General features: G+C 40.8%; 1 protein-coding gene across 8 annotated transcripts in view; it reads right to left on the bottom strand.

Moving 5' to 3' along the window:
• PTPN4 (protein tyrosine phosphatase non-receptor type 4) overlaps nucleotides 1-19,423 on the bottom strand; it is a 190,873-nt gene that overhangs the window by 113,107 nt on the left and 58,343 nt on the right. For all 8 annotated transcript variants that reach the window (XM_051848751.3, XM_017342790.4, XM_051848752.3 and 5 more), the window contains one exon: nucleotides 12,194-12,301. In XM_051848751.3, coding sequence (XP_051704711.3) covers nucleotides 12,194-12,301 — 108 coding nt within the window. Of the gene's footprint in view, nucleotides 1-12,193; nucleotides 12,302-19,423 lie in introns of those variants that run through there.

The raw sequence follows: 19,423 nt of genomic DNA, 5'->3' as shown, positions 1-19,423 counted from the left end.
TCCTGCTTAAGTTTATTTCCATATGTGAAATGGATTTTTTTTTTTTTTTTGACAGGCAGAGTGGACAGCGAGAGAGAGAGACAGACAGAAAGGTCTTCCTTTTGCCATTGGTTCACCCTCCAATGGCCGCCGCGGCCGGCGCGCTACGGCCGGCGCATCGCGCTGATCCGAAGCCAGGAGCCAGGTGCTTCTCCTGGTCTCCCATGCAGGTGCAGGGCCATTTTCCACTGCACTCCCTGGCCATAGCAGAGAGCTGACCTGGAAGAGGGGCAACCGGGACAGAATCCAGCGCCCCAACCAGGACTAGAACCCGGTGTGCCAGCGCTGCAGGTGGAGGATTAACCTATTGAGCCGTGGTGCTGGCCATGGATTAAGATTTTTTAAAATTAATTTGCTATTTTGTTGGGCTATGCTTCCTAAATTATAAATATAACTAGGTACTGAAAAATGTTCACTGAACTTTAAGTGTTAATAGTTCTAATAGTTTTCCAAATGATTCATTTGAACTTTTGAGGCATATACAGGTTGAGTATCAACTATCTGAAATGTTTGAGACCAGCAGTGTTTCAGATTTTGGAATATTTGCATTACATAATGACATACCTTGGGGACAGGGCCCAAGTCTAAACATGAAATTCATTTATATTTCAAATGCATCTCATATACGTAGTATGAAGATAATTTCAATTTTTAGAGCATGTGTATTTAGGCTGCAACCCATCACAAAAGGTCAGGTGTGATACTTTCTATTCTTTTTTTAAAATTCATTTTTATTTAATTGCGAGACATAGAGAAAGAAAGAAAGAGACAGACAGAAGGAGCTAAGAGGAAAGGATCATGCTCCCATTGGCTGGTTTATTCCCCAAATGTCTACAGCAGCCAGGGCTGTGTCAGAGCAGAGGTGCAGAACAAATCCAGGTTTCCCACATGGGTGGTAGGAACCCAATTACTTGAGTCATTCCAGCTGTCTTCCTGTACCGGCAGGAAACTGGCGTCAGCTGCCAAAGCCAGGAATCAAACCCAGGTAATGTGATAAAGGACACTGTATTAATTGCAAGGCCAAATGTGTGCTCCATGTGTGAAATTTTCTACTTGTGGCATCATTTCAAAAAGTTTCAGATCTTGGATTTTTGGATTAGGATGCTCAACCTATAATTAAATGGTTATAATCATATATATAATATACATATACATATGTATACATATAACATATTATACATATACATATATGTGTGTATATAATTATATGAGTTCTCTTCTCTCCCATCTCCCAGCATTTCCAAAACACACAAGCAGCTTTATTACCGGGAGACCCGTATGTGTGTCCTTTGTTCAACCGGAGAGGGAAAGAAAAGAGGAGGCTCAGTAACCTAGTTGCACAAATAATTTATCAAGTTAATCACTGATAGTCATATTGTAACACCCTGAAAACTATCACATATCTATTGTACTCTTCTACACTTTTTTGGTAAGTTTTCCTCGTTTGGTTCTTTTTTTTTTTTTACTTTTATTTAATGAATATAAATTTCCAAAGTACAACTTACGGATTACAATGGCTTCCCCCCCATACCGTCCCTCCCACCCACAACCCTCCCCTTTCCCACTCCCTCTCCCCTTCCATTCACATCAAGATTCATTTTCGATTATCTTAATATACAGAAGATCAGCTTAGTATACATTAAGTAAGGATTTCAACAGTTTGCTCCCACACAGAAACATAAAGTGAAAAATAATAGATGATTTTTTAAAATGATGATGAAATCAGATCAGACCTATTGTCATGTTTAATCCCAGTGAGAGTCAAGTTGGGAATTGATAATTTATTTTCTTTTTTTTTTTTTTACAGAAGATCAGTTTAGTATGCATTAAGTAAAGATTTCAACAGTTTGCACCCCCATAGAAACACAAAGTGAAATATATTGTTTAAGTACTCGTTATAGCATTAAATCTCAATGCACAGCACATTAAGGACAGAGATCCTACATGAGGAGTAAGTGCACAGTGACTCCTGTTGTTGACTTTACCAATTGACACTCCTGTCTATGGCATCAGTAATCTCCCTATGCAGCAGTCATGAGTTTCCAAGGCTATGGAAGCCCTCTAAGTTCTGCGACTCTTATCTTGTTTAGACAAGGTCATAGTCAAAGTGGAGGTTCTCTCCTCCCTTCAGAGAAAGGTACCTCCTTCTTTGAAGACCTGTTCTTTCCACTGGGATCTCACTCACAGAGATCTTTTGCCAGAGTGTCTTGGCTTTCCATGCCTGAAATACTCTCATGGGCTTTTCAGCCAGATCCGAATGCCTTTAGGGCTGATTCTGAGGCCAGAGTGCTATTTAGGACATCTGCCATTCTATGAGTCTGCTGAGTATCTCACTTCCCATGTTGGATCACTCTCCCCTTTATTTATTCTATCGGTTAGTGTTAGCAGGTACTAGACTTGTTTATGTGCTCCCTTTGACTCTTAGTCCTTTCATTATGATCAATTGTGAACTGAAATTGATCACTTGGAATAGTGAGATGGCATTGGTACATGCCACCTTGATGGGATTGAATTGGAATCCCCTGGTATGTTTCTAACTTCTATCAATTCTTATCAACATACAATCTTCAAAGAAACCCATAAATTTCTTGTCTGCTTTGTTCATTTTATTCTGTGTATTAATGTGTTTGTGTATTACTTGACAATGAAGAGCAAACAGATGCAGGCACAGATAGAAGGAAAGTCTACCCTCAAAAATCAGAACAGTTACAATGGGTGAGAATTATACATTTGGAGTTTTGGAAGCTCAAATCCTACACAAGGATCTTATTGACTTGAGTTGTCAGCAGAGTTCAGGACTGACAGAACTCAAAAGAAAAGAAATAGAAGAAGAAATCCTGAAAGGAAGAACCCAGTGGGGAGGATTAGCTTTAAAATCTGCATTCAATTCTAGCTGACAGCTGAAATGGGCATGCACCGGAAGAATGCAAGATCTCACTAAAAAGAAACAGCTGGAACTCTAAAGAAAAGAGTAGAGATGTTGCTCTGCCAAAGGAGAAGAGAATATGGATTGTGGGTGGAGCCAGGTTAACTACATGCATTTCCAATATTCAGTCTATGCTACGACAAATGTGTACAGTCAAGAAACCACCACCATCACAGACAAGATATTTCTATCATCCTAAAATGTTCCCTGTGTCCCTTTTTATATGTTCCCCAACCCCCAGGTTTGTTTGTGTTAGAACTGAATACAAAAGTAATCATACAGTGTTCCACTATACAGCTATACAACAATTATCTTTTATCTGCTTCCTTACTGATGGTCATTAATGTTAATTCACATTTGGGCTACCATAAACAGAGGTACTATAAACATTTGTGTACTAGATTTCATATAACAGGTGCCACATTGTGGTATACCGAGTAAAGCTGCTGCCTATAATGCTGGCATCCCATATGGGCACCGACTGGTTCATGTCCTGGCTCCCTGTCTATTGCCTGGGAAAAGCAGCAGAAGATGGCTCAAGTGTTTGGGCCCCTGCCACCCACATGGGAGATCTGGATGACACTCCTGGCTTCGGTCTGGCCCAGCATTGGCTGTTGTAGCCAACTGAAGAGTGAACCAGAAGATGGAAGATCTTTGTCTCTCCCTCTCTGAAACTCTTTCAAATAAGTACATATTAAAAACAAAGAAAAATGATTTCATATAACATGTTTTCATTTCTTTAGGACAAACACCAAAAAGTGGGATAGATGGGTGATATATATTGAATCAATATTTCATTTTACTAGAGACTGCCACACTATTTTTCAAAATGGTTGTGTTATTGCTACAAGCAATTATCAGTTGTTTCAGACCCTTGCTAACACTTGGAATTGAAAAAAATTTTTTTAATTTATTTATTGGGAAGGCAGAGTTAGAGGGGTAGGAGTAGGGACAGGGGTAGGGGTAGATGTAGGTGTAAGGGTAGGGGTAGGGAGAGAAGGAGTGGGAGAGGAAGAGAGAGCTCTTCCATCCACTGGTTCACTCCCCAAATGGCCACAATGGCCAGAGCTGGGCCAATCTGAAGCCAGGAGCCAGGAGCTTCTTTCAAGTCTCCCATGTGGCTGCAGGTGCCTAAGCAGTTGGGCCATCTTCTACTGCTGAAAGAATTTTTTATCTTTTTTTTTTTTTTTTTTTTTTTTGATAGGCAGAGTGGACAGTGAGAGAGAGAGACAGAGAAAGAAAGGTCTTCCTTTGCCGTTGGTTCACCCTCCAATGGCCGCCGCTGCAGCCGGCGCACCGTGCTGATCCGATGGCAGGAGCCAGGATCCAGGTGCTTTTCCTGGTCTCCCATGGGGTGCAGGGCCCAAGCACCTGGGCCATCCTCCACTGCACTCCCTGGCCATAGCAGAGAGCTGGCCTGGAAGAGGGGCAACCGGGACAGAATCCGGCGCCCCAACCGGGACTAGAACCCGGTGTGCCGGCGCCGCAAGGTAGAGGATTAGCCTATTGAGCCACGGCGCTGGCTAGAATTTTTTATCTTGACTATTCTAATGGATGTGTGGTGACATTTCATTGTGGTTCCACATAGCATTTCCATGATGCTTCTGTATATATTTAGTAGATATTCTATGTCATAATGAAGAGGTTTCTTTCTTGTCCTACTGTGTTGTCATTATGAATGGGTATTGAATTTTATTCTATGTAAATTATGCCTCAGTGGGGCTGGTGCTGTGGCACAGTAGGTTAATCTTCCACCTGCAGTGCAGGCATCCCATATGGGCACTGGTTCTAGTCCCAGTTGCTCCACTTCTGATAGCTCTCTGCTCTGGCCTGGGAAAGCAGTGGAAGATGGCCCAAGTGCTTGGGCCCCTGCACTCACATGGGAGACCTGGAAGAAACTCCTGGCTCCTGGCTTCGGATCGCCTCAGCTCTGGCCATCGTGGCCTTTTGCGAAGTGAACCAGTGGATGAAAGACCTTTCTCTCTGTTTCACTCTCACTGTCTATAACCCTACCTCTCAAATAAATAAATTTTAAAAAAAGTATATGCTGGGTTACATTGACATTGTGGGGTAGGGGACCCTACAGCTAATAGTATATTAGCTGGTGAATATTTTCCTCCTAAAATAGGCAACAAGATAAGAAAATCTGCTTCCATATATCATTGTCCTAGTGGTCTAGCCTATGTGATATTGGGTGGGGGGAGGACATAGACTAGAAAGAAAGAAGTAAAACTCTCTATTTAAAAAGGACACAATAATTTACACAGAAAATCTTCAAGAATTAGTGAAAAACCATTCTAAAACTTATGTGCATTTAGTAAAGTCTGAGAATACACTATTAATACACGAACAATCATACATCCTAGGGTTTAACCTAGGAATATAAGGTTGGCTTAAAATTTGAGACTCGGCCAGCGCAGTGGCTCACTAGGCTAATCCTCCGCCTTGCGGCGCCGGCACACCGAGTTCTAGTCCCGGTCGGGGCACCGGATTCTGTCCCGGTTGCCCCTCTTCCAGGCCAGCTCTCTGCTATGGCCCAGGAGTGCAGTGGAGGATGGCCCAAGTGCTTGGGCCCTGCACTCCATGGGAGACCAGGAGAAGCACCTGGCTCCTGGCTTCGGATCAGCGCGATGCGGCGGCTGCAGGGCGCCGGCCGCGGCGGCCATTGGAGGGTGAACCAACGGCAAAAGGAAGACCTTTCTCTCTGTCTCTCTCTCTCTCACTATCCACTCTGCCTGTCAAAAAAAAAAAAAAAAAAAAATTGAGAATCAACATAATAAACCATGTGTATGAAAATGACATCGAATCATTTTTTTTAAAGTTTTTTTTTTTTTTTTTTTTTATTTTTGACAGGCAGAGTGGACAGTGAGAGAGAGAGACAGAGAAAGAAAGGTCTTCCTTTGCCGTTGGTTCACCCTCCAATGGCCGCCGCTGCAGCCAGCGCACCGCGCTGATCCGATGAAAGGAGCCAGGAGCCAGGTGCTTTTCCTGGTCTCCCATGGGGTGCAGGGCCCAAGCACCTGGGCCATCCTCCACTGCACTCCCTGGCCATAGCAGAGAGCTGGCCTGGAAGAGGGGCAACCGGGACAGAATCCGGCGCCCCAACCGGGACTAGAACCCGGTGTGCCGGTGCCGCAAGGTGGAGGATTAGCCTATTGAGCCACGGCGCCGGCTCGACATCGAATCATTTTCTACGTGATAATCTATGTAGTAAGTACTATAGAATTTACAAAAAGATACTATAATTAATAAGTGAGTTTTGGAAATTTATAGAATACAAAGTCAATATAGAGTCAACTGTACTTCTATAAACAACTGAAAAAGAAAAAAAATCAACAATACTTTTTTAAAGACTTATTTATTTTACTAGAAAGAGTAACAGAGAGGCAGAGACAGAGAGAGAGAGTGACAGAGAAGTCTTCCATCCGCTGGTTTATTCCCCAAATGGCTGCAACAGCCGGAGCTGGGTGGATCTGACGCCAGGAGCCAGGAGCTTCTTCTGGGTTCCCACACAGGTGCAGGAGCCCAAGCACTTGGGCCATCTTCTACTGCTTTCCCAGGCCGTACCAGAGAACTGGATTGGAAGTGGAGCAGCTGGGACTTGAACTGGCGCCCGCCCATATGGGAAGCCATCATGGCAGGCAGCAGCTTTATCCACTATGCTACAGTGTCGGCCCCAACAATACTACTTTCAAATCAACAAGGCCTGTTAATTTTATATTCTAATTATCTCTAACTCACTTGCTTTACTTCACTCCTCCTGCTCTAACAACCTATCATAACTTTTTCTAGTAACTTAATTGTTTTAACAATTTCCCAACAACCTCCAGTTTGCAACATTATTAGCCTCTGGCTACAGGGTAACCAGAGTTACATGTCAAAAAATCTCAGATGTATAAATAAATCCTTAGTTACATATAATCTCTTTATGGGATAACTCTTCTCCCTCCTCTTGCTATATATCCCAGCAGTATTATAACTTGTTTTCAGTCCCTCTAACATGGCATTCCTGTCCCATTACTCCATATCTTCCAATATGCTGCCGCTGCTTTCTGGAAACACTTTTCTCTATGTCTCTTTGTCATTCTTGCTCCAAAATACAACAGGGTTGAAAGAGACCAAAGCAAACAAACAGTATTTAGCGGGCTACCAAGAGGTTTATGCAATAGGTAATAACAGATGAGATAGGAAATAACAGATGAAAGGATTGTAAAAGAGAAATATTGGCATGCATGAAATAAAAGCAAGAATTTTAGAAACCATGTTGCACTAAAACATGGCTTACTGAAGTGATGATCATCCTCTATGTGACTTTTCCTATATTTTCTCAAACCTAATAGAATAATTCAAGAACTCTGAGTTACGTAAAAGAAATCTTCAAAGGATAAATCAAATTATTCCAAATGAATTATGTCATACTTCAGTAGTCTTAGTTAACAGTCTGCTAGGTTAGAGCATTATTTTTAAAATGCATTTGCTTGGACTTGTAGCATTAGCATTACAGGGAACTTGTTGAAAAGGCAAATTCTTCAGATCCACACTGGACTTTCTGAAACAGAAACTCTGGGTGTAGGGTCTAGAAATCTGTATTTTAAGAAGCCTTCCAGGTGATTCCCATGCAGGCTCAAGTTTGAAAATCACAAGGTTAGGAGAAATGGAAAGAAGGAGAACCCATTAAAACCTCACAACCAAAAAACCACAAACTATTTGAAAAAGTAACGCACAGAAAGATCAAGCCAATAGTAACTGACAATCAACTGTTTGTCCTCGTGAAGAGCACTGTACTTCGATTTGGGGGGAGGAGGAGGAAATGTACAGGAATAATACTATCTGAAGACTTCGATAAATAATATGATGGAATAAAGGTCACTAGGAAATAACCAACTTTAAATGCATGTAAAGTTAAATAAATCATGCATATGAATTATAACTATATTATTCATTATTTTCCTCACTCATTCAACATAACACTTATTGGACATTACCATTATACAACACTATGCTAAAAGGTGTGATTTTAAATGAAAGAATGAGAAATTTCAGAACATCAAAGCTTTCCAGTAATGCTGTTTATGCCACTAAAATTGAATACCATGAGTTTCTAAAGACACAGAGGTTAGCTCAGATTCTGTATTTCTTACTCATGAGACAAAAAGAAAAGCTAAGTACTTTTTTGGTTGATCAACCGTAAGTTCAATTAAATTAATTTCAATATCTATAGCCTAAGGTAATATTAGCCCTAATCCTGTAAAACAATCCATATAAAAATATATATAAATATATAAACATGTATAAATAATATAGATAAGCTTTAAGATTAAAAACTCTGAACTAAAAATAGAAGAGAATTAATTCTTGCAGATTCTAACCAAGTTCCTTTTCATCACTGATGGTAATGTGTGTTACCTCTTCTGCTTAGTTCATTTATTTTTGGAATAAATTGTGTACCTCTATCTGGGAAGCAATACTGTGTGGCTGAGACAGCAGAGGCTCTGAAGCCAGATCTGAAGTCACATCATTTCAGCTACTTAACTAACCAATGTGTCTTCAAACAAACTGACTTTTACAACCTTCAATGTTTCATCTTTTAAAGAAATTTAATGACACTTTCATCATAAGAGTATTATGAGAATTAAATGATATTGTAATTCATGAAACATTTGGCTGATTAACAAATCCAAAATAAAAGTTTCATATTACTCTTATTCCATTCTCTTTTTTTTTTTTTTTTTTTTTTTGACAGGCAGAGTGGACAGTGAGAGAGAGAGACAGAGAGAAAGGTCTTCCTTTTGCCATTGGTTCACCCTCCAATGGCTACCGCGGCTGGTGCGCTGTGGCCAGCGCACCACGCTGATCCGATGGCAGGAGCCAGGTACTTACTTCTCCTGGTCTCCCATGGGGTGCAGGGCCCAAGCACTTGGGCCATCCTCCACTGCACTCCCGGGCAACAGAAGAGAGCTGGCCTGGAAGAGGGGCAACCAGGACAGAATCCGATGCCCCAACCGGGACTAGAACCCGGTGTGCCGGCACCGCAAGGCGGAGGATTAGCCTAGTGAGCTGCGGCGCCAGCATCACTGATTATTCTTAAAGCTTTAATATAATTTTACAATGACAACTAGAAATGAGACACTACTTACTAGATTTGTGCCCTTAAAGGTCTTTCCTTGGAACACAATTTGATCTCACAGATTCTTCCGAATATTTTAAAATACTGAAACTGTGGTACAGTAGAAAAGATTGGAACAGGGAATTAGGGGACTTAGATTCTAGTTTCATTAGTTCCAGGAAGTAGCTTGGGTTTCATCTCCTTGGACTGGGTAATGGCTCATGAAAAATAAGGGTGTTAGACTAGATAATCTCTAAAGCCTCTTTGGGGTCTTTAAAATTCTATGATTTTAACTTCTCTGGAAGAATTGGTTTGGATACTTGGACCTGGGAATAAACTTCATTTATTGAGAAAGAAATGTTCAAGATAGAAAACACAAAGTAACAAAAAGTAGGGGACAGCAAAAAGACTGACCTAGCTCAAAATATTTCTACTTCTCCATATTCATCCTGGTGAAATTATGTACAGAAATGTTTTCTTCTGTACAAATTTATGCAACAGAATTTAATCTCTTGTGGCAGATATGATCTCAGTATTATTCCTTCTGGAATACCTCCTCAGGAATCATGGTCTCCTTACCCATGGTAATGACTACGGTGGTGAGTAGTCAGTATCTTCCTCTTTGCAGACTTGTTCTCCTGTCAATCTCAGTCAAGCCAAAGGCTAGTGTGTCTGACCTATGAGGTTTACCAAGATAACCTAAAGAACTATCCCGTTTTTTCTCTCAGTGTCACACATAGTAAGGTGTAACAGACACCTTTCATGTATTTGCCTGGCTCACAACTTCACTTTCCAGGGAAGGCTGCGATATAGATATTTCTACTCACTTCCTTTTTTTTTTGGACAGGCAGAGTGGATAGTGAGAGAGAGAGACAGAGAGAAAGGTCTTCCCTTTGCCGTGGGTTCACCCTCCAATGGCCGCCACGGCTGGCGTGCTGCGGCCAGTGTACTGTGCTGATCCGAAGGCAGGAGCCAGGTGCTTCTCCTGGTCTCCCATGGAGTGCAGGGTCCAAGCACTTGGGCCATCCTCCACTGCACTCCCTGGCCACAGCAGAGAGCTGGCCTGGAAGAGGGGCAACCGGGACAGAATCTGGCGCCCCGACAGGGACTAGAACCCGGTGTGCCGGCGCCGCTAGGTGGAGGATTAGCCTAGTGAGCCGCGGCGCCGGTGATTTACATGAGTTTATACACCAAGAAATAACAGTATTATTCTAGTTCCTTGTAGAAGCTCAAGTGATCTGGGGAAGGCATCGAAGTATGAGGAAAAGTTTAATTTTAGCTCAGGTCAAAACTATATATTTTTATAGAGACTACGTATTGGTTTGTTTTCATCCACATCATCCTCATAATTTACTACAACTCACTTTTGAAAACACAAAGTCAGTACAGGATACCAAGAAAATGAGTAACAGCATTTTTTTTTTTTTTTTTTTTTTGACAGGCAGAGCGGACAGTGAGAGAGAGAGAGACAGAGAGAAAGGTCTTCCTTTTGCCGTTGGTTCACCCTCCAATGGCCGCCGCAGCCGGCGCACTGCGCTGATCCGATGGCAGGAGGCAGGAGCCAGGTGCTTTTCCTGGTCTCCCATGGGGTGCAGGGCCCAAGCACCTGGGCCATCCTCCACTGCACTCCCTGGCCACAGCAGAGGGCTGGCCTGGAAGAGGGGCAACCGGGACAGAATCCGGCGCCCCGACCGGGACTAGAACCCGGTGTGCCGGCGCCGCTAGGCGGAGGATTAGCCTAGTGAGCTGCGGCGCCGGCTGAGTAACAGCATTTAACATTTCATTTTCGCTTCTTATTACCTATTCACTCAGAGAACTAGATCTCAACTGAGCAGGAACTAGAGGGTGAGAAAGAAAAACCCTACTTTTCTCATAAACGGTATTTGTATTTTCCATAGCTATTCTAATAATATAGCCTTATAAAGAGATTTGTAAAAGACTGAGAGAACCATTTCTTCAGGCTCCCAATTTTTCCAACCTGTAGAGTATTTCCTTCAGTATAAATATTTCCTGAAAGTAATCAAAAGGCTATCATCTTTTAAAATCCCTCACTGTGTAGCCTATAAACTTAAAAAAAATCCAATCAGAATTTGCTAATACACCTCTCATCTAGGTTCACAATAAATTATGCTTGCTTAGTATGTTTTATAATGTATAACTGTCAGAGTAACCATTTATATTAGTCATCATATACTATCTTCTATTTCTATACTGTGATCTTTTCAATCAAATGAATCAAATTGTAATTATTGAAGAGTGCATTAAAAAACCAAGGAACCTAAAGCTAAAGCATTGTGCAGTGTGGGGAGCAACTCGGACTAGACTAAGTTACTAGAATTAAGACTTATTCTATGCATCTGCTCTCCCACAATATGGCGCTGGGAGAGGAGTAAACAGCTTCTACGCAGCTGCCTCCAGTTTGACCAATAAACTGCAGGAGCTGCTCCTGATTGGAGGAGAGCAGCGTGCTCGGCGTGTGGGTAGCAGAGTTGGAATTGGTGAAAGAGGACTATAAAGGAGGAGAGAGACAACATGCACCAGGAACATCTATCTGAAGGAACACCTGAGCAGCCCCCGAGAGCCGGCCGGTGGTGTGCCACTCCTCCGCGGAAGTGGGGAAAGTGGCAGGGGGAGCCGCCCCTCCACGGAGGTGGAGGGGTCGGCGGCCAACCCGGGAAGGACCAGCAGCAGAAAGAACAGCGCAGGGTCCTGTGTCGTTCCTCCGCGAATGGGGGAGCAACAGTGCAGTACTGAAATGTAATCTCGGTCTCATTTGTGAGGGCTTCTTTTCCTATAAGGAAAATACATCTCAAGATATTTTAATCCTTATGTCTAGTTTTTTTTCTCTTTAAAGAGGCATAAAGTAGATTTACTTTTTAGTTGTCAAAGACACATAGTTAATGAAACTAGATTTGTAGGCTGACTGCTAATTGTGAAAATGCTGAAGGTAATAACCTCTAACAGATTAAAACATCAAGAAAATAACCAAAAAGAGAAAAGAATTATCTCTAATTATTAAAACCAAATAAACTTACTAAGTGAATAATATATTAAAAAGGACTTTATATTATGAACATAGAGAAAAACTGAAATGAAGATATAAAACACTAGCTTAAACTTACTGGGTTATCTGTGGAATCCTCAGTCAACTGTAAACCAAAATAGTCCCGCTCAGTCAAATCAAGATGCTTGAAGACTATATCCAACAGAACTTGCCCCTGATCATGTTTCTGAAAGAAAAAAAATTGAATTCAAATTTGATAAGACTGCACACTTTACATGTTTTGTTCTCCTCTATTAAATTGGCAACTGTTTCCATACCAATAATCTGAGAATGAAGATCTCACATGTGACGCAGTAATTAAAAAAAAAAAATTGACTTTAGGCAAACTGATTCAAAGAGAACACAATAAATATGAAAGTATGAAGAAATCTGATTGAAAATGTCTTTTACTTTCAGGCTATTATGGTATTTTTTTATTTCATATTTTACCACATTAACTCATTTACCTCTTCATATCATCTTTCTATGTTTTTCATTATTATATTTAAACTATGAATAGAACATGACATATTTGATAAAATACAATTGTGTATAAAATAATGCCACAAAAAGGAAACAAAGATGGTGAAATTTATTTGAAGCAAATTTGATAAAGGACTAATATTTGCATTTCAAAGTACTCAGATATCTTTGGAGAAATATCACATTTTAACCTCACAAGCATTCTGTCATGGAAGCTTTATTTATTATTCCTGTTTTAGTAAGAATGAGTAACTGTAACTTCATCACTTTACACATCCACTAAATTGTGACAGAAAAGACATGATTGGATAATCCCCTAAAAAAGAAATATAATAAAAAACACACAGAGAAGCAGTCAGTAACAAAAGAAATGTAAATGGGAAATTCTAATGAATGCCACAAGCAAACAACAATCTGAAAAATAAAATCCAATCAATAGGATTTAAAAAAATACTTACTGGTACTAATGTTATACAGGTTAAATAACCCTCATCCAAAATGCTTGAGACTTGAAATGCTTTAGATCTCAGAAGATTTTCAGTTTTATTTGAAAAGCTAAACAGACTTACATAAACATTCCTAATGTGAAAATTCAAAATCTGACATGCTCCCAAATCCAAAACTTTTTGAGTGCTAACAGGACACTCAAAAAGTTTCAGATTTAGGAGCCTTTCAGATTTCTAGATTAGGGATGCTCAACCTTCAGATAAAATCTGTTGGGAAAACAAGTTGGAAATTGATAACAATATTGACTACAATACTGTAAACAAAATAAAATACAATAAACAAAATCCAATATTGGAAGAAACAGCTATACAAAATAGTAGTCAATTTAATATTTTCCATTTAAGATATATACTGGAAAAACACAGGGGTAAATAGTAGTTAATAGTTACTGCTATTTTTTCCTCTCATTAGCCAGAGCAGTTTGGAAGCTTCCAGCTACAAGGCACAATCTAAACTCTGAGCCAAAACCATAAGGACTTTTTTTTTTCCATACAATAGAAAGTCTAGAGGCGCAACAGAATCCAGAGCAATCTAATTCAGCAATAAGAAACACAGTCAAGGACTAGGTTTTTTTCCATCTCTGTTAATCTGCACTGCAAGTATTGGCTATACTTGTGAGATTTTAGCAGTATAGTCACAGTACTTCCAAGATTCATAATTGAACATGACAATGTTCAAAGGAGGTACCTTCCTTGTAAAGTTACCTTACAAAGAACTTTGCTTCATGCCTTACTGGCCAGAATTAGATCAAAAGACTATTTGCAAAAATCAATGCTAGGTAAGATATGCTTCAACTGATGATGTTGATATTTCCATGTGTGTTGGCTTTTTGTATATCTTCGCAGAAATGTCCAACCAAATTGCCCCATTGTAAATTAGGTTGTTATCTTTTTGTTATTGTACTCTAAAGAGACCTTTTTGTATTTTGGATACTAAATACTTATTATATATGTAATCTGAAAATGTTTTCTCCCATTCTATTAAGTTGTCAAACCTGATGGGGGGGGGGGGGGGCGGGGATTGAGGTATTCTTATTCTCCAAGCCCAGGGAAAACAAGTGGGGAGCTTAGAGTTCTATGCATCACAGATAGGAAGGAGGAACTATCTTCTACCCTTTCCCCAGCTACACCATAAAGTCCTTCACAATATGTCCTTTCATAGGATCTTGGGTGGCAAGCAAAAACAGAACACATAGGCTGAAATTCCATTTTAATCTGTTGGTAGCAAGCAGTGTTCAGCTTCCCCAGTTGGGGTGATGTTAGCAGAAACTGAGTGAAGCCCAGACTTCCACCACTACCTCTAACACAGAGCTGTAGCAGGTGGCATCTCCCAGATGGAGGGAAGGAGGACTTATGAAAGAAAAGTGGGTAGACACCTTCAGTGAACTACATGCAAAACTAACCAAAATTAAAATGGCAAGAGGTATAAGAACTTAACCACAATGTGAAATACATGGACAGTTTGCTGAAAGATCTTTGGATAACATATACACGAAGAACAACAGAATGGCACTGAAAATATTAAGGAAATGAACTGTTATTAGAGCTATAATCCAGGGCTGGAGCTGTGGCACAGCCGGTTAAAGGCCTGCCCTGAAGTGCCAGCATCCCATATGGGCGTTTTAGTCCCAGCTGCTCCTCTTCTGATCCAGCTCTCTGCTATGGCCTGGGAAGGCAGTGGAAGATGGCCCAAGTCCTTGGGCCCCTGCACCCAAGTGGGAGACCGGGAAGAAGCTCCTGGTTCCTGGCTTTGGATTGGCGCAGCTCCGGCCATTGGGGCCATCTGGGGAGTGAACCAGTGGATGGAAGACCTCTCTATTTTGATCTCTCTCTGTAACTCTTTCAAATAAATAAAATAAATCTTAAAACAAAACAAAACAAAACAAAACAAAAAAACACTATAACCCACAGGGACCAGCATCGAGGCATAGGTGGCTAAGTTGCAATCTGCAGCAAAGGTATCTTATGTTGGAGTAGTGGTTTGAGTTAAGGCTGCTCCTCATGTGATCCAGCTCCTTGCTAATGCACCTGGAAAGGCAGTAGAAGATGCTCTAAGTACCTGGACCTCTGTCACCCACAGGAGAGTCCCAGATGGAGTTCCTGGTTCCTGACTTCATTCTGGCCCAGCCTCAGTCCCCATCATCACATCCATTTGGGGAGTAAACCAGTGGATAAAAGATCTTTCTCTCTGTTTCTTCCTTTCTCTGTGTCACTTGCCTTTGAATCAAATAAGTCTTTGGGTGAAAACAAAACAAAAACAAAACAAAACAAAACAAAACAAAAAAAAAAGCTATGACCCACAAAAGTAGGTCAGGGTATTTATCTGACCTACATGACTCTGCTACAGAGAAGACTGAATAGGATCCAAACATCCATCATACCATGAGCTAGGCAAATCTCGACTAGACTGAGGAAAGACAACCAACAGACGCCAATATCAGTTCAGCTGCTGGAATCATCTGACATGGATTTGGAAGTAACCACCACAAAAATGTTTCAAGGAGACATTATGAATGCCCACCAAAGAAATAAAACACATAAAAGAACCAAACAGCAATTACACTTAAATAACTAAAAAAAATATATATATAGTAACAAACAAAAACTGAGTGGATGGGCTCAAGAGATAAATGGAGGTAACAAAGAAATCAATGAACTTAAAGAAGGATCAATAGAAATTATTCAATATGACTAACACAGGAAAGACAGAGAGGAGTAAAACAAAATGAAACCTCCAGAGACTTGTGGACAAGGGAAAAATGATGTAACATTCATTTCACCAGAGTCTCTAAAAGAGAAGAGAGTTTTAGGATAATAAAATATTTGAAGAAATATTACCTGAACATTTTATAAATCTATCAGAAGCAAAAACACAGATCTAAGAATTTAAGTGATCTCCAGGCAAACTGAATCCAAACAACTCCAACTGATTCTCATGCAAAATGGATCCAAAGAAATCTACCCTAAATTAATCATCAAAATATTAAAATTGATTAATTTGAAAGAGTTAAAGAGAAACAGGGAGGGGGAGAGGGAGAGAGAGAAAGAGAGAGAGAGAGGGAGAGAGAGAGAGGGAGAGAGAGAGAGAGAGAGATATCTTCCACTGTTGGTTCACTCCCCAAATGGCTACAATGGCAGCACTGAGCCAGGCTAAAGCCAGGAACTTGAACAGGGTCTCCCATGTGGGTGGCAGGGGCCAAACCACTTGGGCGATCCTCTTGCTGTTTTTTCCAGGCCATTAGCAGGGAGCTGGATCAGAAGTGGAATATCTGAGACATTGACCAGCGCCTACATGGGATGTGGTGTTGCAGGTGGTGGCTTTATCTGTTAAGCCACAATGCCGGCCCCAAAATACTAAAACTTAAACACAAATTGAAAATCTTCAAAGTAGCTAGGAGAAAAAAGGAGACAATGACAGTTTCAATAAGAACAAGTTTCTCACCTGCAATCATGAAGACCAGAAGGAGGTATACATTTTTCAAGTGCTGAAAGAAAACAACTGTTGACACAAAACTTGCATCATTCTATAGAAATGAAGAGCAAATAATGACTTTCTCAGAAAAAGAAAATTTAAGGGAACTTATCACTCAGAGACTATCGCTACAGGAATTTCTAAAGGAAGTTCTCCAACTAGAATGGAAATAACATGAAGAAACTTGAACAACAGAGCAAAGAGCAATGGAATTGGAGAAACAGAACTAAACATAAAAGCCTATTCTCTTTAGTATGGAAACTCAATTTTCCCAATACCATTTATTTAAGAGTCCATCCTTTTTTCACAGAATGTTTTAGCACATTTGTCAGAGGCAAGTTGATTACAGATTTGTGGATTTGTTTCAGGAGTTTCCATTCTGTTTCACTGTCTACATGTCTATTTTAATGCCAGTACCATGGTGTTTTGGTTATAAAAGCCCTGCAGTGTCTTTTGAAATCTGGTATTGTGATTCCTCTTCAACAGAGCGTTGGCTATTTTGAGTCTTTTATGTTTCCATATGAATTTTAGGATTTTTTTTCTAATTCTCTAAAGAATGTCATTAGTATTTTGATAAGGGTTGTGTTGAATCTGTTAAATTGCTTTGGGTAGTATAGATATGTTGATAAAACTAATTGTTTCAATCCATGAACACTGAAGCTCTTCAACTGATAATTAGGTAAAAAAAATGTGGTATAACTACATGATGGTCTACTACTCAGTCATAAGAGAATGAAATCCTGATATTTGTAACAAAATGCATAGACTGAAGATCACTGGTACGAAGGAAAATAAGCCAAAGATAAATCCCATGTTTTCTCTCAGTTGGGGAAGTTAATATATGTAGTATAAAACATGTTTACTTGCCATATTATTTGGTAGCCTCTATAATTGTTGTCCTCTTTGATTTTTACCCTTTACATAGTAATATAACCCCTTTTCCTAATTTTAGTATCTTGGTCATGAAGTCTACATTATATGATATTAATATCCCTGCTTTCAAGAAAAGTCGTATGGCTGGGGCCAGTGTTGTGGCACATCAGGTTAAGCTACCACCTACAAAGTTAGCATTCCTTATGGGCACCAGTTCAAGTTCAAGCTGTTCAACCAACTTCCAATTCTGCTCCATGCTAACGCACCCTGGAAAGCAGTGAAAGAAGGCTCAAGTATTTGGCCCCTGCACCCACGTAGGAGACCTGGATCAAATCTCAGTCTCCTGGATTCAGCCTGGCCCAGCCCTGGCTGTTGTAGCCATTTGGGGATTGAACCAGTGGACAGAAGACTGATCACTCTATCTCTATCTTTCTCTAACTCTTTCTTTTTTTTCTTTTTTTCTTTTTTTTTTGACAGGCAGAGTTAGACAGTGAGAAAGAGAGACAGAGAGAAAGGTCTTCCTTTTTCTGTTGGTTCATCCCACAAATGGCCGCTACGGCTGGCACATTGTGGCCAGCGTGCTGCACCGATCCAAAGCCAGGAGCCAGGTGCTTCCTCCTGGTCTCCCATGTGGGTGCAGGGCCCAAGGACCTGGGCCATCCTCCACTGCCCTCCCGGGCCACAGCAGAAAGCTGGACTGGAAGAGGAGCAACCGGGACAGAACCCAGTGCCCCAACCAGGACTAGAACCCGAGGTGCCGGTGCCGCAAGCGGAAGATTAGCCTGGTGAGCTGCGGCACCGGCCCTAACTATGCCTTTCAAATAAATAAATAAATAAATATTTTAGAAAAAGAAAAATCGTGCATCTATATAATATTTAAGTTAGAAAGTGAATATGGCAGAATGTTCAAAATCATTAAATATTAAATCTATGTGTGCCAATGAACTCTTTATACTTTTCTGTAATATTTGAAATATTTAAAAATAAAAAGCCCCTAAATTAAGCTTGATAGTTAAAAAAATTATAACTATCTGATATTCCATTGATGTCTACAGAAAGAATATTTAAGATAATTTATTATCCTGGAGGGAAGACAATGCAATTATACTTGCATTATGAAGGTAGAAGGTAAGGATCTCTGAAAGATTAGGCTTGAATATTTCACTCCAAGTGGTAAAATATCATTACCAATATACTATGGAAATTTATAAATGTAAATTATAATACCAATAGCAACCACCAAAAAAAGAGCTATACAAACAGATACTCTCAGGGACGGGCACTACATCCCAGCAGATTAAGCCACCAGTAGGGATGCCTGCAGAGTTACACAGAGAGAGAAGAGGAAGAGAGGGAGAAAAACAGAGAGGTCTTCCATCCACTGGTTCACTCCCCAGTTGGCCGCAATGGCCAGAGTGGTGCCAATCCGAAGCCAGGAGCAGGGGGCTTCTTCTGGGTCTCCCATGCATGTGCGGGGGCCCAAGGGCTTGGACCATCTTCTACTGCTTTCCCAGGCCATAGCAGAGAGCTGGATCGGAAGTGAAGCAGCCGGGTCTTGAACTGGCGCCCATATGGGATGCTGACCCTTCAGGCCAGGGCATTAACCCGCTGTGCCACAGCGTCAGCCCCCTACAGAGTACATCTTTCAGAAATGAAGGCAAAACAGAGATATTCATACATAAACACCAAATTGAGTTTACAAGATATACTAAAGGCTATTGTGGTTATCTGGGGAATAAACTAGCATATGGACTACCTTTCTCCTTCCTCTCCCCCACCCCCACCCCAATGTCTTTTTTCCTTTTTCCCTTCCTGACTCTGCTTTTCAAAAAACAATTTAAAAAAAAAAAAAAAAAAGGAAGTTCTGGGGCCGGTGCTGTGGCATTGCAGGTAAAGCTGCAGCCTGCAGTGCTGCATCCCATATGGGCACCAGTTCAAGATTCAGCTGCTCCACTTCCAATTTAGCTCTCCACTG

Source organism: Oryctolagus cuniculus, chromosome 3, assembly GCF_051225735.1.
Source record: "Oryctolagus cuniculus isolate XC-2025 breed Fujian yellow rabbit chromosome 3, ASM5122573v1, whole genome shotgun sequence".
Classification (NCBI taxonomy): Eukaryota; Metazoa; Chordata; class Mammalia; order Lagomorpha; family Leporidae; genus Oryctolagus; species Oryctolagus cuniculus.
The sequence above is the reverse complement of the archived record's forward strand: the minus strand, read 5'-3'. Positions and strand labels throughout refer to the sequence as shown.